The sequence below is a fragment of the Stegastes partitus genome, unplaced genomic scaffold, assembly GCF_000690725.1.
Source record: "Stegastes partitus isolate 25-593 unplaced genomic scaffold, Stegastes_partitus-1.0.2 Scaffold791, whole genome shotgun sequence".
Taxonomy (NCBI): Eukaryota; Metazoa; Chordata; class Actinopteri; family Pomacentridae; genus Stegastes; species Stegastes partitus.
Window position 1 is genome coordinate 1 of NW_007578522.1, and position 25,379 is coordinate 25,379.

At 42.8% G+C, this 25,379-nt stretch overlaps 1 protein-coding gene across 2 annotated transcripts; it reads right to left on the minus strand.

The window, feature by feature from the left end:
• Positions 1-327: 327 nt before the first annotated feature.
• On the minus strand, positions 328-25,077 carry LOC103364894 (5'-AMP-activated protein kinase subunit gamma-1-like). 2 transcript variants are annotated; one of them, XM_008292180.1, is made up of 16 exons: positions 24,829-25,077; positions 23,261-23,326; positions 21,114-21,363; positions 12,231-12,457; positions 9,880-9,931; positions 8,946-9,052; positions 8,076-8,157; positions 6,960-7,018; positions 6,830-6,875; positions 6,667-6,721; positions 6,428-6,554; positions 6,006-6,171; positions 5,873-5,910; positions 5,629-5,775; positions 5,438-5,531; positions 328-1,649 (listed from the first exon to the last, which is right to left on the minus strand). In XM_008292180.1, exons 1-16 carry the CDS (start codon positions 24,910-24,912, stop codon positions 1,618-1,620), a joined length of 1,632 nt encoding a protein of 543 aa, XP_008290402.1. In that variant the 5' UTR covers positions 24,913-25,077; the 3' UTR covers positions 328-1,617. The 2 variants fall into 2 exon arrangements, with proteins under 2 accessions (XP_008290402.1, XP_008290403.1); XM_008292181.1 differs by lacking the exons at positions 21,114-21,363; positions 23,261-23,326; positions 24,829-25,077 and adding an exon at positions 17,869-19,033.
• Positions 25,078-25,379: the final 302 nt, after the last annotated feature.

Below are 25,379 nucleotides of genomic sequence, written 5' to 3' on the forward strand. Positions count from 1 at the left end.
GCTTGCGGCTTTAATTTATTCATGATCTGGTGATTTGCTTCATGCTGATTGGTGAACTATCTGACTTAGTGGAGGCTCCTTCAATCAGCGGAAGACTCTAAATATAGGGATCAGGTCAAACTTACAGAGCTACTGTATGTACAACCCACCAATGACAGGGCAGGAGGGTCTCTTTACTATAAAAATCTGTATTTAACCAGCAAAGTCTTTCTTGTGTGTTTCAGTTTTCAGAGTTGTTGTGATTTTCCATCTCAAACACATTAAAAACTGTGTTCCCATTTATCACCAGTACACAGAGAGGAAAAAAAAACACAAAGGAAAGTTTTGTTAAAGTACATTCAGTGTCCGTTTATTTTTCTGCAGCCAGAAAAATAGAAAAAGTAAAACAAATAACATTCATACTGCTGAAGTGTAGTTTTCTCATGCTTGCACATTTACAGTACATGTTGATCTGATACAAAGGTTCTCTCAACTAGACATATCGCCACAATATATTTACAAAAATAACATTAAAACTGCAGTCTCTTTAAACATGTTGACACATTCATAAAAATAAAGCTTTCTGTGACACGTTTCCCAAAAACTATCCTATTTACAGTCAAAGATGGAGATGAGTTCTGTCGCGCTCCAGCTGAGATAACCAAGCGACGGATTATCTGAAGCATCAAAACCGCCGAAAATAAATGTAAAAAAAAAAATTATTCTTAGCATCTTTAGACTCACGAAGTGACGAGCGAGAAGCAGTCGCTCGCAGCTCTCGGCTGAATCCTCGTTAATGTACAGTTATGTTTTCGTCTGAGAACTGCCAAAATGATTTAGTTTGATTTAACTGAAATTAAATTTTAGTCACAAAAAAAAAATGCAACCAAATACATGAACAATCTTCGCAGTAGAAAATCTTCCACTTCAATGTTACACATCCACCTTCTATACAATCCCAAATCATTGCACTCGCTTGTCAACACAAATTCAAAGGACACAAAACCCATGTGGAGATGGTAAAACAAAAAAAAAAAAGGCACAAATAAAGTTTGGGCTCCATGTTGGCACCGGCTAACATTCCGTTTTTTTAATGAACCGTCTTTAAACAGCCTCCCTGTAGCCGACGTGTAGTTCGGCCACCAAACCCAGGTGCATCTGTGAACGTTCACCTTTCCACGGAGAAGTTCTCCTGCGAGGTGACGACATTCGGTGTCAACCACAATACGTGACTTACATCATCTGACTGGTAACTAAACAAAAACACTGGAGCCTGAATTCATTAGAACCCGACTCGACTTTTCCACCTTGAGGGACTGTGGTGCGTTTGTCTGTAAGTGTGAGAGAGAAAGTGTGTGTCTATATACTTTACACGGTAACTGTAATGACGTGTGTGCATCTGATCAGTGTTCAAACAAACAAAATGAACCCCAAAAATAAAAATAATAAAAAATTGTAATCCTCAGTGCAGAACTCCACTTCACTCAGCTCTTTGGATTCCAAGCCTTTATAGTGCATCAGGTGCAGGCGTCTCTGGGAACTCCAGACCGGCTCCACTCAGCCTCACACACTCCCGACTTTAACCTTTCAATTTGTTTACTCCCACCACGTCTCCGCTCAAGCTGATGCACTCCCAACTCATTCAATCAGGTTCTCCTCCTTACAGGCATCTGCGGAGGAGAAGAAGAGGAAAGGTATGAGTCAACGGAGAAGCAGAAATCAATACAACGTAGTAGAGACGGTTTAAAGATGTTTTGTTGACTTTGGCGGCACCAGTGGTGATAAATGGTATGAATATGACCTCTCAAAGATCCAGTGTGTGTGACATTTGTTGAGTTTGTTTGGCCACAGAGACGTTTACTTGTAACTCTAGTGGAGGAAAACCGCCTCATACACAAGCGAGCTGAACCTGTTTCGTTACCTGCAGGGAGACGGTGTGTTCAAATACCCCTACTAGCTTACTATTTAGTATGAGCTACACATACGGCTTCATCATAACATTGTGCTTTAAGCTTTAACCATCATACATCCTTCGCAGTCCATAGTGTGAAGTGAGTTGTCGTGTGTCCGTGTGCTCTTGGCAGTTTGAGCATTCTCGTAGTGTAATCGTAGGAACTGGACTTGGTTGCGTTCCTTGAAGACGTTTCATCCAAGAGGCTTCATCAGTTCTGACTGACTAGTTGGGACTTCCAGATACTTCTATCCTTAAGGATCCATTAACACCTGAGTTTTGGTTTCAGTTGGGGGGTTCCCAACCCTGCTCCCCTCTTATAACCATGACCTGGATGACTGAGAATCTTCACAAGAACACCCTTCGACCGGTGCGGGAGAATGAAAGAACTTCCAGAAAACTTGTAGACTACAGGAATCATCTACGTTTCAACCTGAGATGCAGACAACACGACGAGGGGGAGGCGCAACAAACCCTCCAGCTGAAACCGAAACTCAGGTGTTAATGGATCCTTAAGGATAGAAGTACCTGGAAGTCCCAACTAGTCAGACAGAACTGATGAAGCCTCTTGGATGAGGGGTGGAACGTCTTCAACCAAGTCCAGTCGATTAATCTCGGGGAATAACCATGACCTGGTTGACTGAGAATCTTCACAGACAGTTTGAGCATGTTTATAACTGCACGAGACTCTTTATGCATGCTGCATTTGACATAGCATTTATAGGGATGTCCTACATTTATCCTGGCATACTATATAGTACAGTAATACGGGCACTGGAACACACCCTTAGTACATGTTGAAGTAAAAGTACCAACGCAGCCGCAGGGTGATGGAACATGTGTGATTTTAGACGTGAATACATCCAGTTTATAACACAGTAAAGCTTTGATATAAATCCATCAGTGGCTCATTCCTCATTATGTGACTTTACGGTGACAGATAGCGACGTAACAAACGTTTACCTGAATGAAAATCTCTCCGTTATCCATTATTCCATTATGAAATGCTGCATAATGCGACCTCAGCAATGGTCTAACTAGCACGCCGCTCTACAGCAGGGTGAAGCTACTCCGTCTTTTTTTAAATGTCTTTACAAATCCATGTTTACATGCCAGCTTTAACTACTTTGTTTTTGCTCAACTCTGTGCTTCTGTGAGGACATAATTAGCAGAAATAAAGTCAATAAAAAGGAGGAGGAAGCATAATTCTGCCTGCTTTTTATTTGTACAGCACGTAGTCGCGTCTAAACCGAGCTTCCTGTTTTCAAAAACAAAATTTATTATTCATTTTGAAGCCGTCCACAGCTGCCCCATCGGACTTTGTTTAGTCAGAATCTGCAGCGGTTTGACATGATTACGGACGTGTCAATGCATGAAAATAAATGACTGCATAATGAGAAGCAGAGGATTTATGGAATAACTAATGCCGACACGTCATGTTTTCTTTGCATTAAGCTCCAACTCTGATCCGATGGAGTGAAAACCTGAACACGCAGCAGCCTCCGACGCTACGACTGTGTGAGAATGTTATTTTCTTAACCCTAACACAAAACACACTTCACATCAAAGTAGAGTTCACCACCGGAAAAATGCAGCTACGTCTGCGCAGCACAAACCGAGCGTTAACCGAGCAGAACATGTGGCGTGAAAAAAAAAAAAGCTTCTACATGAAACAGATTGCGATTAGTTGTGTGCCGTAAATTTAACAGCCGGAAAACAAACCACAGTGGAAAATCCTGTTCATGAAGCAGCATAACAAGCCGCACCACAAATTTGAATGTGGTGTCGCTGGGCTCATCTTTGGACCAAGTTTGAATGCCACGAGGTTAACAACTTTTGAATACTGACTCAAAACAACCCAAACTCCAGCAACTTAAACAAACGCTGATATACAGACAACATGATGATGTGTACAGTGTGTAGAATGTGAAACCCCAAGTCCTGCTAAAAAAATATGACAAACATTACTCTATGCATGGAAGAGAAAGAATTGTTGGATTTGAAACATTCCGAGGGTCCTTGAACTACTCATCTATGATGTTGATGTTGATTTATTGCAAAACTTAACCAAACCTAAGCTTAAAATTGTCATATTTCAGCAAAAATCACTGTATTCTACATGTCTCAAATCAAAATTTACCAAAAATGTACCATAAATTGCTGGCTCTGATCAGATTCTGTTAAAAAAAAATATTCCAACAACAAAGCCATTAATGACTGAGCTGTCACCCAACATCATGGGACAAAAATTCAGGGACTCTGAGGCTGAACTGCAGAAAGAATTTGCACATAGCAGGTAGGAGAAAAATATGAAAAATAAATTTGAATAATGTAAGTATTATGCTGGCAACAACTGTGGGTGCTTGGAAAATGTTGTACATGTTGAGTCCAGGTTTCTTTTTTTTTTTTTTTTTGGTAAATAAGTGATCAAAGAAATTCCATTTTTATTTTTTCTTCTTCTATGGTTTTTGTAACTGTGTCATACTGCACAGAGTTTTTTTTTCTACTTCTGACCATGGTCATGCTGTTTCCATAAACGTGCAGAACTTTATATATCAATAAAAAAACGAGCCCACAGTGAGCAAAAATGTGTCAGGAGCAGCAGTTGCCCAGAAACTGCTTGGGAGAGCAGAGGGCTCATGAATCTCAGCTCACTGTGGCAGCAACTTTGCAAATGTTTCCGTGATCTGCCCTCAACGCTTTAGGAGCATTTCACTGAGTAACAGAACTTTCATCACACTGTCAGATGGACAGTTAAAAAAAAAACACGAAGATGCAACTGAAGCACAGATGTCGTCTTTTTCATTCCATGCAGTCTCCTTCCCTGCTAAAACATACCCACAATGCAACTTGATGTGCAACAGTTTAGTCCTTGATTAGTGTGTGCTATGCTAGTAGCGACTCATCTTGATCTTCCAGCCTTGAGCAGAGATGATGAGCGGGCAGCAGAGTTTACATTCAAGGCCTCAGCCGCTACCTCAAGCAGCGTCACTTGAGGAAATTTTGTTAGATTCTCATCTTAAGTTATGAAAGCTTCTATAAACCTTTTTTCCTCCACACACAGTAGCACTCAATAAATCCTGATGTGTAAAAATCAGTGGAGTCCCTCTTTAACCCACTTAGACAATATTTACTCCTGCACTGTTCCATCTATTCATACCACTGAGCATGAAACCCCTGTCTGTTGAAAGCCAATTACTATATTTCAGTGCATCAGACAGAGACCAGACAGTCAATTTGTGCATAAAAGAACAGCATGTTTTCTAACAGCGAGTTCCTGTCTCGACACAGGATGACGGGCTCTTTGTCCACACAAACACTGCTGCACAAAGCGGCACCCAGCAGGACAAGCAAGACGCGGGACGGGCACCATGCGTCCTCACAGCCAGCCACGAGGCGAACAGCCGTGTTTCCTACCTGGGGCAGGGTTAGGGGGCAGGTGGGGGGAGAGAGCTCAGGGTCCAGGACAGAAAGGGAGTTGGGGCTAGCAATGCTGAGCATCTATACCTGCAGGGCTGAGCACCAGAGCCTGGAGGATGTCTGACAGGGAAACAATGCCCTCGATACTGGAGCGCTCGTCCACCACCACCAGCCGATGTACCTGGCAGAAAAACAGTTGGAGATGAACTTAAAATCAGTCCTGAAGTTGCTTCTGTGGAACTAGATGTGTGTTCATATCTGTGTTTTCAAACTCTTACTTCAGCTTTGACTATTCTGTCCACAATAGTCTCCATCGTTTCCATTTTGTGGCACTTCACGACCCCTTCGAAGTACTGAGAGCGATGTTTCAGAGCCTGGGTCACTGTGATGTCGAGATTGTTGTACGTCTTCTCAGCGGCCAAGTTCTACAAACACAAACATACAAATGTGAGACGCAAACAACAAAATACAAACAATAAATCAGAGAGTTTAACCTCTAAAATGCTGTAATTTTAAACTTACAATCACATCAAACTTGGAGTAAATATCCACAACTTTGCCTGTCAGAGGGGAAAAAAAGAATTCTCGTGAGTGCGAACATTAATTTACTAAAATGAATCAGATGTGTAGAGAGCACTGCAGCTTGCCATCTCACCTGAATCATCCACCACCGGCAAAGCAGACACTCGTCTCTCCACAAAGATGTTGAGTGCTTTGATGATGGGTGTGTCTGGGTGGATGAAAGCGATCTCATGGTACGTACCAATCCCCAGCTCACCGAGAGTCTGCTTCATGAAAGCTGGCTTTGGCATTTCACACACCTGAGACACACAAACACGCACGCAAAATGAGGCCCGAAAGACATCGCCGTTAACACGATTCATCAAAAATACATGAGTCGTTTCCACATTGACCACTAGGGAGCGCCAGACAAATGAAAGTGGGACGAGACATGAGGAGCACTTTAAAGGTTCCTTTGCCTAAACAAATCATCATATTGATTAAAAAACCGCTACGCCAGTTAACACTCATCCACCGACGGACTGACAGTGACGTGTGATGATGTGTTGGACTCACAAACAGCTGGAGGAACTTGAGGATCCTCTTGTGTGTGAGAATATAAAGTGCATTCCCTGTGACAGGGTCGATGACAGGCAGGCGGTGAATTTTGTTTTTGATGAGGGTGTACACTGCATCAAACAGGCTGCAAACATAGCAAACGCCACGATTAGTTACAAGGAGCACAGTCAAATCTGCTGGCACGCACAAATATGCACCGAAACATTACTATTTATATGATAGTTCAGAAAACGTACCTTGCATCCGGTGATATGTTAACCAGAGGTTTGAATGTGGCTTGAAGGTAAACTTCTGTATAGCAAAGAATAAAAGATGGTAGTTAGTTATATTGTTAATAAAAAATGAAAGAAAAATCATAATGTATGCATGCAACAAGGACATAACATAAACAACACTTACCTCTCCACGTCTCAAGCTTATGCTCCTCTAATTCATAAATTTGCACCTGAAATATGAGGAAAAAAAGAAGTTAGTTTTAAAAAAACAAACAAGAAATCTCATGCAAACCTCATGTGTCAAGTGGACCTACCATTGGTGACTTATAGTATCTGTGTAGTATGATGATGAAATCTGTGATTGTCAGCATTCCTGCAAAGAAAACAGGCATTAAAATGCATTGAATATATAAGCAGCATACAGAGCCGAGCCTGAAGGCATTGTGCAACCGGGTAGAGCCGGCGCGTACAAGGGCGTGGTTCAAACAACACATCACTGAATCCCCCCCTCTGCTGTATTCTCACACTGACTCGGCATTCATTATTCATTACAGTCTGACTTGCAATAAAGCACATCAAATCAGGGCTGGCTTTCTTTTCGGCTCGGTCTAACTAACAGAGGGTTTATTTGTCTGTGATTCTGCAGAGATGTTTTTTTTTTCCAACCTATCTAAACTCAGGTCAATACAGAGGAGTCGTTGCTGTGCTTAATGGTTTATGACAGCGCTAATGACTTCTGCTCAATATAGCATCACGCTCCGCTAGCCACGACCAGCGGCAGTAATGCATAGAGTTTCCTCTGTGTTCATTTACGGGTGGCACATCGGCACAACAAGATCCTTTTCCATCTCAGTTAAAAGAAATAAATAAAGGTTAGCGTTTGAATTTTGGCCCAAAAAACTAATTTCTGTGGCAGTGTTTTGTCTGTCTAACAGGACAAACTTGATGTAAAACATGACAAACCGAAACCTGCAAATAAATACAAACATAACTGTTTCTTACACAAACTGCTTTAAAGTATATAAACACATGATTCTGGGCGGCTGTGGCTCAGGCGGTAGCGCGAGTCGGTCAATGATCGGAAGGTCGGCGGTTCGATTCCGCCCTGTAACCTGTGTCATGGTCCATGTGTCCTTCGGCAAGACACTTCGTATGAATGAGTTGTTTGAGGTGGTGGTCAGAGGGGCCGTAGGCACAGAATGGCAGCCGGGCCTCTGTCAGTCTGCCCCAGGGCAACTGTGGCTACAATTGTAGCTACCACCACCGGGATGAATGTGTGTGAATGAATAACTGACAGTGTAAAGTGTCTCTTAGTGCCGAGAAAAGCGCTATATAAATCTGATCAATTATTATTAGAATTCTATACACAGTATTAACAATCATTCGAGTCCCTGAATTTCAGCAGACTTTCCATTTTTCAGGGTTCTTACCCACAAAGCTTTGCTTCTCTGTGTCCCATAGCGGAGCAGCTCGCACACCGTTGGCCACCAAGGCGAAAAACGCTTTTTTAACCTGCGATGCAACAGTTGAAATAAAAAACACAGCATAAGACCAGACTGAACAAGATATCTCACAACATGTGGTTATCTTTCTGGAGACAAAACTGCCTATTTTTCTATAAATATCAACAGAAAAATTGGTGAGGAACAATTTTGATAATAGAATAATCAAATCAGTTGTTCAGTCAAGCAAAAAAAATAAATCAGTAATTCAATCGTCTGTTAGGTTTTGGACTGCAGGTTGTGGACTAACAGTTAAGAAAAAACAAAAAGATAAATCAAAAATAATCCAGTTGCAGTCCTGACTATCACATGACAACATTGTTCTGTTTCCGTCACATTCTCATGACTAGGAAAAAGCCTTAATATCTCTTGTGACATGCAGGCTAACCTCCTGGTTGCTTTGTGTTGGACCTTTTGTGAGATAAGCATTCTTAGCTCTCAGTGTCAGTATAATTTGTGGTTAAAGATCTACGCATCAAAGAGGTTTGACCTTCCCGGGATTAGTGTTTAACAGCTTTATGACAATTTGATCAACCGGTTCATAGAAACTGCTCTGAGGTAAAACACTTCGGCTTGTTTTATTGAACATTAACTTTGACTGTTTCGGTTCTCAAGACGAACAACCTCAAAATTCTATAAAACTTCTGTCTGCACGCAAACGGCCACGACTTTATGACATTTAATGCCGCTGCAACTCTACTGCAGCACTCCACGGCAGATTAAGTCAGCTCGCAGTCTGTCAGGTTATGTTTGGGGTTGTCACAAAAAGACAAAGTGAGAATATATTATAATACTAACTTGGAGCGCCGTGTCGAACACAACCAACTTGGAGCTTGTGGGAACGATATCGTAGCACTTGTGGGATTTCATAAAGCGCATGTAAATATCACTCTCAGGTTCAGCAGCTGTAAGAAGAAGACAGGGGGGAAAGAAAAGAGGCAAGAAAACACTTTTAGAGGAAGGAGAAATCTCACAGGGAATGTATAATGAGGGCCTGGAAACAACACGCACAGCCTAAACAACCATTACTGGACCTGGACCACTTACTGCCACTTTACTGCTCCATCTTACAGATAATTACGCTCTGCCTTAAGCACCAACAAGCACACAAACAGTGGAAAAACATGGACGGCAAAGTACCGAAGATCCTTCACAGATGAGGCGGTTTGAAGATTACGGCAATTATTTCCAACATGTGGTGGTGAAACGTTGAGCAAATGAGCTGATAAATGAAGCAATGGTTTCATGCATCATGGAGAAAAAACATTAATATTGCATATACGAGTCTCCCCAAAACGATGTTTGAACTGTCGCGACGAATAATTTGAAAACAACTGCTAACCTTCAATAGATGCTGCAAAGATAATATGTTTAAAACTTTTAATCACAATAATAAAAATCACATCTGATGCCTGTTGAATGTTTTTAAACTCCAAGCAGCCTCTCACACAGGTATCTAACATTCATTCAGAGACAGTTTAATGAGCAGATATTATTAAAAGGCCAGAAATCTGAAGTCTAAAGAGGGAATCCATCAAATTTCTGACACAGTTCAGACGAATCACTGCACCTCTGGACTAAACAGAAGCAGCATCACACTGTGGACAGATTCTCTAAAACTGAATTCACTCTCAAGTCATCTGACAGCAGCACTGGAACACCAGATCACCTTCACATAACCAGGACTAACAGTGTTTAAAGTAGTAAAAGAGAGCACTTGGTCAGCACTTACCATCATCATCTAGTTCAAGTTTCTCCAGCATGCCTTCGAATAAACCGTAGACCTAAAAGAGAGACACAGAGAGAGAGAGGGCAGAAGTTTGCAGTGAGGAGAACAGCAAATCCTCACAACACCACACACGCCAGCAAAAACTTTGCTGTAAATCGTGAGTGAGCAGCAGGCTGACTTTTCCCCAGCGGCCCCAGCAGACCGAGATCACACCGACTGCGGTGCGCAAAACACCAAACGCAACCGAAGTGCGTCGCGCCACACCGGCGTTGTGGCGATCACACGGAGCCGCTCCAGGTCCGCTAAATATACACAGGTAACGTGACAATAAAGCCTGCGTAGTGGAGCGGCAACTTCGGCGGCACTTTATTATTAGACCTCACACACCCCTGAAAAAAACTCGGGAGTGGAACAGTCCTGATCCATTTGCTGCAGTAGGGGGGGACCGATGTGTGCAGCTGCTCACGCCGCCGCCGCGCAGACGTGTGAGAAATAATCCCACTGTAACGAATCAGCTGAATTCATTGTGAAAGCCGTAATCTGCCAAACAAAAACTCACCGCACGGGAAAGTCTCTCACACGAAGCGTGGGGAGAAAGCAGGAAGCACCGTGCGCGGAGGACACGCCCCTCCGCGCAGAGCAACCTGGCCGCTTCGCCATATTAGGAAATCCCTTACGTTGCTAAGCAGCAAGAAGCTGGGGATGCCTGGTCACATCCTCAAGAAAGTTAAAATCTTGAGACAAAACGACACACATGACTGATGTCTCCTAAACCAAGTCTCTGGGACCTTGGCTGGAGCAGCAGCAGCATGAGAATATGTCTGCACATTGTGCTAATTGCATCTCCCAGTTCCCAGCATGAAATATGCTGTGTCATGCTGAGAGGTTTGCATACTCAAAGGGTGCTTGTTGATACATGATTTCCCTTTGGTCCCTAATTTGCAAGCACATTCACACCAAGCTGCTGCAGCAGTGTGAGAAAAGCTGCATACCTGCTCCGGGATGCTCAGCGGTCCCCAGCGTCGCCCGCAATGGTGACACAGCGCTTCTCTCGCCAAAACCAAACCCCTGCACTTCCATAAATCTCACCCTGCAGCATCACAGCAGGCACGCGCCCTGCTTTTGTATTGCAGCAGCAAACCTCAGGGAAGCAGACGTACACAAATCCATTAAACTAATTGCTTTTAAAATTGGATTTGGCAAAAGGTAAACTACAACTCCGGAGGATTATTTTGTGAGGCTCTCTAATGCATGATGGGGGAGGCACACAGGGGCTGACGGGCACTGACTCATCCCTCCTCAACCACAATCACGAGTCCCTGGGTGTTAATATCAACAGTGATGAAATATTGATTTACCAACTCTGGCTAGAATCCACAATCACTCAAAGCAGACAGGCTGAGACAGGTCTTCAGATAATTATTCATTAAAATGGCACGGGGAGTTACCGAGTAATTCCTCTTTAGCCGAAGGAAATCTGGTATCAAATCCTGACTCAGACCGCCAGAATCCGAATAAAGCTTCAGGAAAAAGTCTTGTGACAAAGACTGAATGTGTTCTCAGCTGTTCTTGCTGCAGCAGTCAATTGTGCAGTCACTTAGCTGACATCTAATCCTGATTGAGATATGGCTTAAATGTCACGACAATATTTACGCCCTCAGCTCTGCCACTGGTGCTCGCTGCGAGTGCTGCAAACGCCGTCCTGTTGACACGAGAAGAATGCTCAAGTAACGGCGCTTAAATGTGAGACATTTGCATCCATGCCTTCTGTTCACCACTGTCCAAATAAACTCTTATGACTCTGAGTAAAGAAGCGCATGACTCATGAAGGGAAGGCGCGTTAAGCCACTGTTATGCAGCCACAAACGAAAAGTACTTATCAGCGTCAACATCCCATGACCCGCGGAGTTTCATCGCTGCCACTGATATCGAACGAGTGGAAAGATGCAACGTTTTACCTACAAGGAAGGAGGATTTAGTGCAACCCTCAGTTCATTCAAGAGGCCCAGAATAGTTCAGTCAATACTTGTGAAACATTCCCTCCTGAACCTAAAAACTGCAGAGGTGACGTCTGCACTATTTTTGTGGCTGTGATGTCACTGATTAAATCTCTGCTCCATAAACAACAAAAGGAGCCCTGACTGTTGTGGAGCCTTAAGATGCTGTGCACATACCCCGTTTATCTTTTGGCTTCTCTGTTCGGGCTATGAATCAACTGAGTTGGACCTCCAGTAACTTATCGATCGAAGCACACAAGCACTGACTGAAGTGTCCCAAAGCACACAGAAAACATACATTCTGCCATTCCAATTCAAATTTATTTCTGAAAACACATTCTCTGCAGTGTGACTCACTTGTTGTGAGGTAGAGTAAGATGGCACAGGGCTCGATGAAGGGATCGGGGGTTTAGCAGAGGGAAGGCTGAGGCGCTGTCCTGTGTCTGGAGGTGTGGAGAGGGAGCGGGTGCGAGAGATGGACTCCAGGCGTTCAGGGCTGGGGCCGCTCTGCTGGGACTCCTGGGTTAACACAGGTTGGCTGGACGCCTGGGTCGGGGTGGTGGGCGGCGTGGAGAGTCCAGAGGCTGCAGAGAGAGATATAAGCTTCAGTACAGATAGCTCAGCTCTATCTCCTGTTTCTCTCCATGTCAATCCATACTGCGCTTCCAGAGACACCGAGACGCAGCAGGCACTGATTGACGCCGTTGATCGGCTTAGCTGATAAGACCGAGGCGCTGCAACTGTGACTGCTGCAGATGCCATCAATGCTGTCACATGCTATAACAGAGAAGGAATGCATATGTGACCCATCGTGAACTGGGAGAGTCCTGAGTGCTGACAAACAACACAGATACAGCATTAAAGCTTCAGCCCAGCTGCTGACAGACAGGGATACACGAGCAATAGGTAAAACCGCATTACAAAGATAGCTTCAGTTACATTAACTTAAGGGCGACTAATTACTATAATAATACAAACATTCAGCACTTTTCCAATTATTGGTATTGTTACTTTTTAAAAACTGTTTCCAGATAAAATAAATTAACTTAAAAATGTCCCTGTTCCTGCTCTGACCAACACTCTCTGGCGTCAGGTAACATCCCACCTGATTGGTCACACTTCACAAGTAACAGCTGATGAGTACATGTTTAAAAGTTCTCTTTATTTTCACATATGTGAAGCAAACGTCTGTGTAATTTTTCCAAAACAATTTTCACGTTTACTATTATTTATGACTAATATTTGGTCCTGAAAAAAAACATCTCTCTATTATGATTTTATTTCAATCTAATGTGAATGAAAGTAAAAAAAAAAAACAAACAAACTGACCCCTGACATTTGCTAAATCATACAAAGGGTTCCCAATGTATGCAAGCTGAAGTGTGCCGTCATAATCACTATTTTTTTCTTTTTGCTGTCAATACGTCATGAAATTCAGGAAGCTTCAGTCGTGCATTTACTGAGAAATACACTAAGGTGGTGTTTTTGCTTATTCTGCATCAGACCTCCTCTCATGACTGTGTGGGAATGTAATTACAGTCAACCGGAGCTGAAGTCTAATTAAGCAGAAGTGAAAACACATGCGCGGGTGTTCGGAGCCTTTTGTTTGTTGTTCGTCTGTTTACAGTGTTCCACCTGCTTTGTGTCTTTTTTTGTTTTTTGTTAAAAATTCATTCTCACGCACACTTTAAGTTAAAACACTCTCGTATTTTAAGTCTTGGTAAACTCAATGTGCTACACGATGCTGCAGCTTTCCTCTGTGCTCAGGAAGTGGAGGCTTGAATCCAGAATCTGACCAGTGAGCTCCTCTTACTTCTCACCGGGTTGGAATCTCATTAAATCCTTAGTGAGACTAATTAAATGCACGTCTTGAAAATAAAATGTGATTGATGATGTGTTTTTCTATAAAACCTCATAAACTCATCGCACTATAAACTAATATACATCTGAATGTGATTCTACTATTAGTCTTGTGTTTTTAAATGCATTAATTAATTAACTGATTATATTTATTGTAAATAAAGGCTGTATTTGTTCTTGTGGAATATTCTTCGACAGCATTGCAGTGAAACAGTTGTTGACATCAGCATCCTCCTGATTATGTTAACGAAGAACCCTTGATCCTTGATGGATCAATATTGGTGGGGCGAAGCAATGAATCATGCAGGTTGTCTCTTTTTTTTTTTTTTTTTTTTTTACTGCCCCTGGCGTCCCTCCATAGCGAGCAGGCTGGTTACAACATGAGCACATTAAACCTGGATCCAGTGTTAACTGTCAGCTGTGTGTGACGCAGCTCTTTGTGCAGTAGTGTCGGATTAAAGTTGTCCGTCACATGACAGCCCGCACACGCTCTTTCACATCAGGCATCACAATCTTACGCAGGCCGACATGCGACACTCACGCTGTCCTGGCTCCACCCCAGTGACATATTTCTGAGGCCAAACAATGAGTGACATGCGTGATGAGGTCCAAGGAGGTTCGCGTTACACCGGCCCCACCGTGAGATGTCCTGATGACTTTTACTATAGCCAACAGTGGTGTGATAGTAAAACCAAACAGCATGTATGTCATATGAGGACTCCACCAGCATGATAAGAGCTTCTGTTAGCCCTCCTATTATCTTTGGGGTCAATTTGACCCCATTCGATGTTTAACATCTCTAAATAAGTCACTGACATAATTTTTTCAGTTTTATTTAAACGGACATACACATAAACTTGGGTAACAATTTTTATTTGGATATTTTCTGGAGGTTTAAATTGCTTGGCTCAAACTGAACCCAAGGATAAAAGATGTCAGTAAATTTGAAGGTAAGAAGAGGGTTAATCAGGCTTGACTCAGTCAGTATAAACAAAGTAAATCAGAGGTTATATTGAAATATGACTAAAAAATAAAGCATCATCATTCAAAGTTTAACCAGCTGTTCTCCTAAGTGAGTTAGATTTCAGGTCTCTGTAATGGGATCAGTACGACTGTGACTTTACTCCTGATTTCTACCAACTACAGCAGCTTCGATGCTTCTGTCACTAATTACATAAAATCTAAAGAGTGAATAACAATGGATTCAGGTTATGAGAGGTTTTTCTTAAAGGCGGCCCCGTGTGTCGAGCGAACATTTTACCTCGCTCTGTCCAACTGCACTCCACACTATCTCCTGACATTTAGTTGGCGTGCACCGGCCCTCTTTGGCATGCCCTGCTTCCGCTGTGTAGCCTTCTTATTTTAGCCACGCTGTTGTGGCACATTCCACAGGAGCAGATAACAGCAGGGCTGGGAGCCCTCTCCTCGGCCCGGCTAATAGGGGCGCTAGGCACCGCCCAGGAAACAGGAAATGGATGCCTGGCTGTAAGTAGTGCAGTCCTACTTTATACGCACCAGAAAAGAAAAAAAAAAAAAAAGCCTGACACAGTACTTTACATTGTATTTCAGAATCAAGCTAATCCAGAACAGATAAATGTTCTCATTTAATAAGCAGAGCTCCGCCTGTGTAGGGAGACAAAAGCTGCACTGATTCCTCATCGCTCTTTAGCCTAGTAATCTGAGTAAATACCATTTACCGTGTCACGTCATTATGCGCATCTTTGGATCAGAGATGAAATGATTAGTGTAATTAATCAATTAATCTGCAACCCCTTACATGACTGATAAGACATTTTCTAAGGAGAAACAGCAAACACTCTCTTGTTCCAATTCTCAGATATGAGGATGAATATATGACAGTAAACCTACTAGACTGGGATTTTGCACTGTTAGTAAGAGACCAGAGCAATGTAAAGATGCCAGCTTGGGATTTACAAAAGTTCTGATGGGCGTTTTTTTCCCCACTATTTTATAATAAGCACATTAAATGATCACAAAAATAAATTCTAACTGCAGCACTAATCTGAATCCAGAGCTAAAAGAGCCAAATGATCAATTTAGGAGATTATTTTTTGACAAATGATTTCATAATAATCCCAAAAACAGCTGCAAAAAACCAAACAATCCCTGGTTTATATCACTGCAGGCTCCGTGTTTTAGGGGCTTGGACAGTCCAGCGAGCAATATGATGGTGTAAGTTTGGGCTTCAGAACATTATTCTACATTCTATAGACCAAAAAAGAGTAAATACGAAAATAATCCTTGCAGTCCTAATGCTAATTGCTTAAAACATACAAGCTATGGGCAGTTATTCGGAGCTCTGTAACCAGGTTTATGTCTTCTGGTAGTGTTAACACAATTTACTGCAGTGCTGTGTTACTGTACCGCCTATAAAAGCAGATCCTCTCAGTCTGAGTGCCCCCTGAGGAGTTGACATGGAGCTTCGCTGACACTGAGAGCAACGCAGACCTCATTAGTTGCTCTTGGAGCAGTAGTGAGGCCACTACAGCTGCAGTGAACAAGCTACTACTGCCTTCTCTGGACAGACATTTCATACAATGAGCCTAAACCGTGAATGGCTATGCTGATACAGGTGAGCTGCTGAGAGCTATTGTGTAGATTGTGAAGCATTGGGAAATAGAACAGTCGTGACCCCAATTAGCATCGAGGGTTTAAACTAATTTGCATGGAACACTGTAATACTGAATTCCTGACAAAAGAAAGGAGGCGACTGTTGACAGTGTCAGCAATGACAGGGTTGTAAAATCACACAGGTGTGCCAGCTGCATCCTGGCAAACATGTAAATGAGCAGTCACAGTTCACACTGACATACAAAGTACTGCTGAGAGGCACACAGATGTCCTCTAATTGGCCTCTACCAGATTTCACACGCGAATGTCATTTTCTAAAAGGGAGCAGAGAACAATATGAGCAATATGGCTCCAGCCTCAACAGTATGGAGGCTCTGGATCAAAGAGCTGCGGTTCAGGCCGAGGTGTCATCACCTCGTATTCTGCCTTTACGATGAACTCTACATCTCTACGGCCACAAATGGTCGCCCATCATCATGACAGGTCTCTGCTGCTCTCATCTACTCAACCGAGGTCAGACTAGCTCTAAATCAGGAGCTGTGAAGCCTGTGATAAAGCACCACTTGAACGCTACAAAGATTGGCCCAGTGCTTCATTCTTGGAGCATCATGAGCAGCAACTGCATTTTTACATCCGAACGGTGGTCTGTCTTTTAGAAATCACATCCAGTTGCTTCTTATCAGGAAAACCTGAAAAAAATATTAAATGTGGAGATAATGCCGCCACACATAGTCCAAAATCACTCAACCCTTCAGTCTGTCCTGGCCATTCCCACATATGCTGCAATGCTTCCTGTCTATTTTAATGAAGTATTCAAAATGGAGCAGCTATTCTGAACTCCCTTTGGATATGGGACAGAAATAATGACATTGACGTGACACTCTACCAGGTAGACTGGCTAAAAGTGACACTCCCGAGATAATGAGATGACTACAAAATAAATAAATGTCATTTTTGCTGTTCTGGTTTGTTAAAACATTAAACTAACATACCACATTATCACTAAATTATTGGAGACGTATCAATTAAGAAGAACAAAACACTGTGTCTAGTTATTGTGATGTATGTATATGACTTTAGCAGAGTGATGGCCAACTGCTTGCCCACGGCGGCTCCTCAAACATAGCCTTACCGCTTTTGACCTGTGTCCTGCTACTTTATGCGGATGCAATGCATGCTTTCGTGAAACCAGAGATTAGCTGTGTAACCTGCACCTAAACCATATGGACCGCATGTAGTGTGTACAACAAATAGCATTTAGTACCTATACATATATAGGATAAGAACAGATTAATGCCAGTTTTTAAAAATGGCTGCTCTATTTTTACAGTATTTGAAGTTTGGAGAATAACACTTGTGTTAAATGTTAGGGATATTCAAGCAGCATTACTCAAAGGTAGATTATAAATGTTAAGTCTTTAAAGGGGATACTGGCATGTGATTGTCTTTCAGAGCAGAAAGCAAACACAAGATCCAAGAATCTTGCAGTACATTCACAGATAAACACGGACTACTGTAGCAGGTGCAGAGCACAGCACATTACCGGCCAGACATGACGCCTCGGACTGATGCCTCCCTCCTAGCCCATCCTGCTCCTTCCGCTTCTTGCTCCTCCTCAGGCTGCCAAACCTCTTCATGAAACGCAGTGGGTTGTGGGCTCAAAAGTAAATGTGACCATGACCATCTGCATCACGAAAGGAGCACAACAGTGGCTCAGAGCTGCACCAAGTGAGAGTCACTCCATTTGCCCGATGAAGAAAGTTGTGCAGGAATTAGACTGAAAAGTATATCCAACTGTAAGTTGTCTTTTAAGAAAGAGATGGTCCTCTAGAAACTGTCTGCTTTCAGTAAGTGGATGAGGGATGGATGTATGTGATGGTTGTTGTCTGACTTCTTGTTAATCTTCAGGAGAAAATCTGGACATTTGTTTTTTGTTTTTTTTTGGATGCAGCTCACTTAGCTCCAAGCAGAAAACGACAACCACAGTAAGTCAGACGCTAAGAAGGTATACCCAGGCAAAAAAAAAAAAAACTGAGCAAAGAGAAAAGTGCTCATACATTGGTTTGAAAAGACACGAGTACAAAAGCTGTAAAAATCCACGGAGTCTCAGCAGAGATCCGTCCCTCTTGAAAGTGATGCAAGTAACAACGGGGACGAACTGGAGTGCCTTTCTCCCTCTCAGCGGTGTCGGTGCTGTGAATTGTCAGGTGCAGCTGTGGGTGGCGTCTCTTTAATATAGCACGCGTGTCAGCAGCCTGTAAAAGGAGGCCAGTCGCTGAAGGAAAGACTACTGATTGGCTAAGGCTGCGCATCTCCCCGCCCCTCTCACTGCCCTCCTTCTTCCCACTGAGTAAATTCAGGACAGGAACATCTGTTTCACTCCGTCTTCACACAATGCAACATACTTCCAGAATAACACAGTCTTAATGTTTCTTGAGATAAAAGCTTCTTTTATCCTACAGTTGTCTTAAATTGCAGTTCAACCTAAAGAGGAATCACATATCAGGCAGCAAAGGCTGTAGCTTGTAGCTGCAAGTCCTGCGTCTCTGTCATTTGTACAGTCAGTTGTCTGTAACTATTGGGGGCCTGACCTTTAAGAGTGCTGAGTCCAGCCCCCGTCAGATGACAGCAGGGGGACATCCCATGTTCTGTCAGCTGATCAGAAAGCTTCCATTCAATACCACCACCCTCTCCTACCCTTAACAGATGGCCCACTCAGTATTCGCTGCTCACATTAGCGAAAGCATGTCCAGTACAGCTCTCAATTAACATGTTATGCAAGTGTTCCACTCGGCTCAGTGGGTCAATGGCCAATATGAGATTCAGACGAAATCAGTCAGCTCAAACATCCTGTCACTGCCATTCTCACAACATTTACATTAAGCTAACAAAATTAATTAATTTCAATTTAATTTAAAGTTTTCCCAGTGTGAAGTTTAAGCTCAAAGTGTTGTGGTTACAGAATAAACTCATATGTGAGTTCATGTCTATTAAAAAAAAAAAAAATCGTTATCAAAAAAATCTTCTTGCCCTTGTAAGGCCTGTGTTTTATGAATTTAGACAGTCAAAACTGCCCCAGTTCCTTTATTTACTGACAACATACAGCTCACAGTAGCAACAGGGAGAGTGAGAGAGAGGAGAAAAAAATCCCTGCATGGCTGTGTGAGGAGCTCCTGAGAGTCTGAACACTTCCAGATAAGGGTATAAACGTGCTCCAGTTGCCTTCAGGAGTGAGAGGCTGACAAAGTCCAGGCGATGGGAAAACACATATTTAGACCAGCAGGGAATGGAGAAACATTCTGGTCATATTTGGAGCAAATGAAGATAAAAATACACCTGAGAGAAAAAAAAAACAAACCTGTTGCCCTCGGCTAATGATACAAAATCTGACGCTCAGGTTTTTCATTCAATTCTGCAAAATGTGTTTACAAAAATCTGAATGATGTAATAGTGTAGAGGCGCTGAAGCGATGACAGCTTTATTACCAGCAGTATGAAAGTCAAGTAAAGACAAGAATATGCCTTCAGCACACCCTTGTGGCGAAAGCAGGGTGTCTACAAAAACACTCCACTAATAAAAACAGAGAAGCTGGCGTGCCCACTCAGTCGCTGCACACATTCAGTTCTAAGCATACTTTGTCGCTGTGATCACTGATCATTTAAAGCCACATCATTAGTCAGAAAAGAGGATGCTATGTCTCAAACCATATTGTCCACTAGTAATCCTTCGCAGCTGTCGTTGTAGCAGCGGTGTGTGTTTTGCTGTGTTTTAGTTCGGTTACCATCAATAATGATCTCCGGAGGAAACGGAGCACGCTGACTCTTAAGGTTTGGCCCTAACAGAACTATTCCACCAACCACTGCCAAACTGACCCTCTGCAAGGAAACAGAAAAGAATGGGTATATGTGTGAGCCAAAAAACATATGACTCATCCCTTTAGCTGCTTGATGCTGCTTCCAGCGAGGGCTGTTTCCATGCAGACCGGGCTGTTTTGCGTTATGCAACGATCAACCACCCAAATGCATGGAGCCACGAGAGCTGAAAATCTGCCAGTTAGGTCTGTTCTTCATGAAACAAGGCCTTGTTCTGCCTAGCCTGCCTCATTTTTTACGTATTTGCGCTTACCACTATTACGATTATGCTATTAATGAGCTTTAATGGCAGCTGGAGAATGTACTGTGGCTGCGCTCCCACCTGTGGGATGCCAAACGTGTAACTTAATATAACAAAATGCTTTCTCTGCACCTAATGTTGGAGACTGATAACTTGATCTGACAATAACAACAATTTCCTCTTCCTCGAGTGAGCTGTTGACATACGGAAGGAGATGATTGATGATGAAGGGACGTCTATCTGCACGATCAAGTCATCTGTCACCGCAAAACAAAGCAGTGGATTTTTTTCTGTTTTTATCAACAAGAAACCTAGACTTCTGTCTCTTATTGGTGAAACAATGTTCTGTTTCGAAGCTGCAAAAAATGCTGCTACACGGGTTTTCGTATCAGTTTGGTCTCAAGCAGCAGAAGATCTGAAGCCATGAGGTCGATCAGATGTACACAGGTTCCTGTATGTGGTTTTAACTTGCATGTAGAGCAGGAAACCCAAAAAATCTTCAAGACAAACACAGTGTCATCTACTGTGTCTTCCTCCTAGATCGATCTTAAAATATGTCATCATTTTCCTCATTTAAAAAAACCCGTTATTGATAATCCAACCAATTAGTGCTGCAGTCGCCTTTTCAGTTTGCATAAACAAGGGTCGGGCATTGCACTCTTCTATTCTACTTACCTCTCCTGGTTCTGGAAAAGATTTTGATGCTTGCAGTTGGAGAATTGGAGGATGACCGGAAGATACCACTGAAGCTCAGGCGACGGGGGGACTTGGGTGGGGAGTTCTGGTATGAGGGATAGGGGAAGATAGTTTTGGGTGAACCTGAATTAGTCTTTAGTTGCACTGGAGCAGACTGGGGACATGGGGGCAGTGAGCTCCTTGCAGACACTCCTTTGGTGGGGCTGGCCGAGCGGATGTGACGCACTCCCTGAAAGACAATAAGGAAGCATTTTATTTTCCTGGACTGCAAATGCGTGGTTAGCATTCAGCGTGTACCCACTGTGTTATGTGAGAGGGCTGCTGAGCCAAGCAGTGGAAAAAAAAACAAAAAAAAAAAACACTCTGCAAAGCAAAGGGGCCATGCTGAATGAGTAAAGAGATTTATTGTGAAATGACAGCCACTGATTGCAGTTTTTGTGGGGGGGCCTACCCTTCCAGTTACTTCTCCTTTTTTTTCTCCACATGTACGAGACACTGTTTTGTTTACCATACTGTAGCAGTTAATGGCGTCTCATAAAAAGGCAGCGCGATCATGTGATTCTCATGTGCAAAGTGCTATGAGGGCAATGTTCTTTTATGATGGGACACAAAGTTAATGAAAAGAATTACTGATAAAAAACCCTTTTTGTCGCCAGGAGGGCCTTTTGGTTGGTTCAAATCAACTAAATCCTAAGCAGTGTTCCCTCACTATGTCCCCATATACACCTTTACAAGATTTAATTAGAGCTAAAAAAGACAAATGCTGAATAACCAGGTTTGTAATTTATGCATCAATAATCGTGTATGGTGAATAAATTTGATTTTGCAGTCAAAATCTACTGCTGTGTTTCTCTTAATAAGACACCATGTTATGCTGGTCAGGAGCACTACGTTAAATGGCCTCACCACTGATACCAGTCGGTAACAGCACCATCGGGTTCACTGTCAGACAATCAGCTCTTCCATTAGTTAAACCGTAGCAACAATATTTTTCATTATGACTTTGCGTGTTTATAAGTCTGTCTTTGCAAGGTCAGTATCATGTAAACAGACAGAGAAATCCTTCTCTATTTGCTGTGCAGATACCAAACAAAACATGAGCGATGGCAGCCAATCTAGCTGGAGACAGAGAGGATAGCCTCCTCCCACCACCGACTGCTGCCTGCTCTGGATGTGCCAACAATAAATCTTTTAACCGTTTGTGGGCTCCGATACAGGGAAGCATTATAATGTGCAGGTATTTCCAGCTCAGGCGTTGTATTTACTGAAAACAGACAAATGCAACAAAGGTGTTTTGGTAACATTGTTGGCAGACACAGAACCTGCATCATAATTACTCTATGCAAGATACATAAACTCTGCATGATAGGAAATTAAAAAAAATCACTGATCTGAAGACTACAAGGTTGGTCGATCTGCGACAAAACAAATGGAAAAAAAAAAAAAAGAGGAAGGACTGTTTTGTCTGGTCTTCTTCACAAGAGTTCAGGGTGGTATTTGCTGAGGCCTGGCCCTACTCCATAGGCACATTTCTGTTTAAACCAATCCTGTTGCAATCTGAGGGAGTGAGAGCACACACCCATCATTTCTGTTTGCCAACAAATCTCACTCTCTCATTGTGCAAGAGCTTGTTAAGGCAAGTGAACCAGCTATGAGGGTTTTTGTCTGGATACAAACCGGCTCTTACAAAACACATGACAATACAGTGTTTTTTTTGGTTTGTTTTATCTGCACTGCACAAAGATTACTGAGGCAAAACTGAAATATGCACTTCAGCTGGTTTAAGATAATGGTCGGTGGTTCTTCATTCAAATGAAGTAGAGCAGTAGACAGTAGCAAGAGGCTGCTTTCTTTTAGAAAAATCAATTTCCTGTATGTGATCGTGCTATGCCTGGACACAGTGGGCGTAATGTTACTGTAAGCCAGTGAGGGTTGGCAGGAGAGAAGAGATGGCCTTGTGTAATATTTTGCTCTCCCAAATCCACGTCCAAAGGAAAAAAAAAAAAAAAAACAGAGCCAAAGAGACAAGATAAATTATGTGTGTGAGGGGGAAAAAAATCAAGCTTAAGAAAACAAACAATTGGCATTCAAATTAAAAATAACGACACAAAGATCATTAAATGTACCATCTGACAGCCACTTTTGGTTGAGCCACTCGTTTCCACTTGAGGGGACGTGAACGCACCAAAGTCCTGCACAGAAAAGAGATTAAAGTGTCAAGGATAAAACGAAGTTCCAAGAAATACAAAAAAAAAAAAAAGCTAAGAGGCACATTATAACAGGGTGAATGCTTTCTATGCCACTGCATGCTGCTATGGCCAAGAACATGGACATCGGTGCACTGAGTGAATAGGAAATTTCACCTGCTTTCACTTTGCTACTTGAAAAGAGGATAAACATGTTTCAGCCCTGTGGAAACCTTTGCAGGAAAAAGCAACACCTAACAAGCTTCTTCCCCATACCTAGGGTTGGGCTTAACATTCCACGTTAGACAGATGATGTTGTGCATGCCGCAGCAGCAGCAGCGAGGCTCTTTTATTACGCAGATATAATTAGGCAACTGCGTGAGGCTGCTCTGATATTTTTATGCAGCTGTATTAAGAGTTTCCACCGTGCACGAAGATCGGGAAGTTCACACGGTGGTGGAAAGCTCCAACATGTAGCACTTGAGTGTGAGCCACAAAAAACAGTGCTGCATTCATAAGCTTATGTTCAGATGTTCTCCAACAGATAATGGATGCATGATTTTTTTTTTAAAAGTTCAATGTCACCCTCTGGGGAATTTTCAAACAAAAAATCTTCAAAACAGTTCATGCAGAATAAGCTGGATCTGATGGATACAAACCAAAAAAAAAATCCATCCAAGCAACACGACACTGAGTTGTCACTACAGTGTGCTCAAAGTGACCAGGAGATGATTTAGCCTTGAAAAACAGGAGGTTCAATAAAGCCTGCAAGTCTACAGTAAAACCATTCACTTAACAAGGCTGGTGAAGCGAAAAAATACACAATCCAAGACATTAATTGCCCAGATTGATGAATAGAGGCAATTGTGAACCAGGCCTGGCAACTGAGAGAAAGTTAAATAAACAAAGCTGAGTGGCATGTACCACAATGACTCATGACTTGTTGGTTTGGCTCCTCTCAAATGTTTCCTTCGCTTGGCATTTCTTGTCCCTCAGAGTATTTCTGATGTATATAATCGTTAAGTGCAACTGAAGTCATGGTCATCCAATCGATGTTTTTTGAGCAGCAGCTGCAGCAGCAACTGAGTTAACTTTGGGTCATTTAAAGCCTGTTTATCAGATGTCCTCGTTACAGATAGTAGCAGCCCTTAAAACGGGGAGTTGGCTGCAATGACACCGCATTAAAGGGTTACTGCTGATTAAAATATTTATTAACTACATTGTGCAATAATTCCGCTGTTTATAGCAGGCGGTCGGAGCCTCCCAGCGCTAGAATAAATGACATATTTGGCGGCGAGCGAGAGCCTGATGAGCTGGAAGTCACAACACAGAGACAGCTGTCAATCACACGCGCTGCTGCGTCGCGTGCAAACACGAGCGAACATTTAGCAAAAAAAAAAAAAACGGCTAAAAGTTTTAGCCTAAAAGTTGCTCAAAAAAAATAAAATAATAATAATAATAAAAACTCGCAGCACGAAGGCAAATTAGCAGATACTTCACCGACTCACTGGCATGTTAATCCGCAGACTTCTCCTCTTCTTTGGCATTTTCTTCGAGCTGTCCTTGCTGGACTCCATCACGGTGCTTCCCATTGTGTTTCTGGAGAATTAGCAGCACCAACAAAGTATGCTAACCAACTAAACCGACGAGCGAACGGGCGAACTAACGGCTGCGGAGCTTCCTTCAGCCTCCACCGTCCCTTCAGCTGCCCCCCTGGACTTCTTTACTACTACGACAACACGGCGGAGCTGCCTCATCCACCAGGAAGTAGGCTTGGCCCCGAAAAGAGGCAGGGCGCGCAGACGAGTCGCGACGCGGACTGTTTACAGGTGTTACGACACAATCCGTCAGCCCGGACGAACGTGTGCCCCCCGCCGCGGGTACGGCGCTCTGCTCGCTCACGCGGGAGAGACACGAAGCGGTGGAAATGCGTCGTGCTTTTTGGGACCACTGATTAAAAAAAAACACGGTATATGTATTTTTTTATTTTATTTTTTTAATCACTCGGCTCAGTGATCCGCTCGTCACAGATCTCTGGCTATTTTTTTGTTTTGTTTTG

What these genes read in the sequence shown, in the direction of transcription:
- LOC103364894 (XM_008292180.1), bottom strand. Translation starts at nt 24,912, where the DNA reads ATGGGAAGCACCGTGATGGAGTCCAGCAAGGACAGCTCGAAGAAAATG. An exon ending in CCAAAAGTGGCTGTCAGATG is followed by an intron (nt 21,364 to 23,260) that starts GTACATTTAATG and finishes ATTGTCTTTCAG; the next exon opens with GGAGTGCGTCACATCCGCTC. An exon ending in GCCGGTGGTGGATGATTCAG is followed by an intron (nt 5,911 to 6,005) that starts GTGAGATGGCAA and finishes CCCCTCTGACAG; the next exon opens with GCAAAGTTGTGGATATTTAC.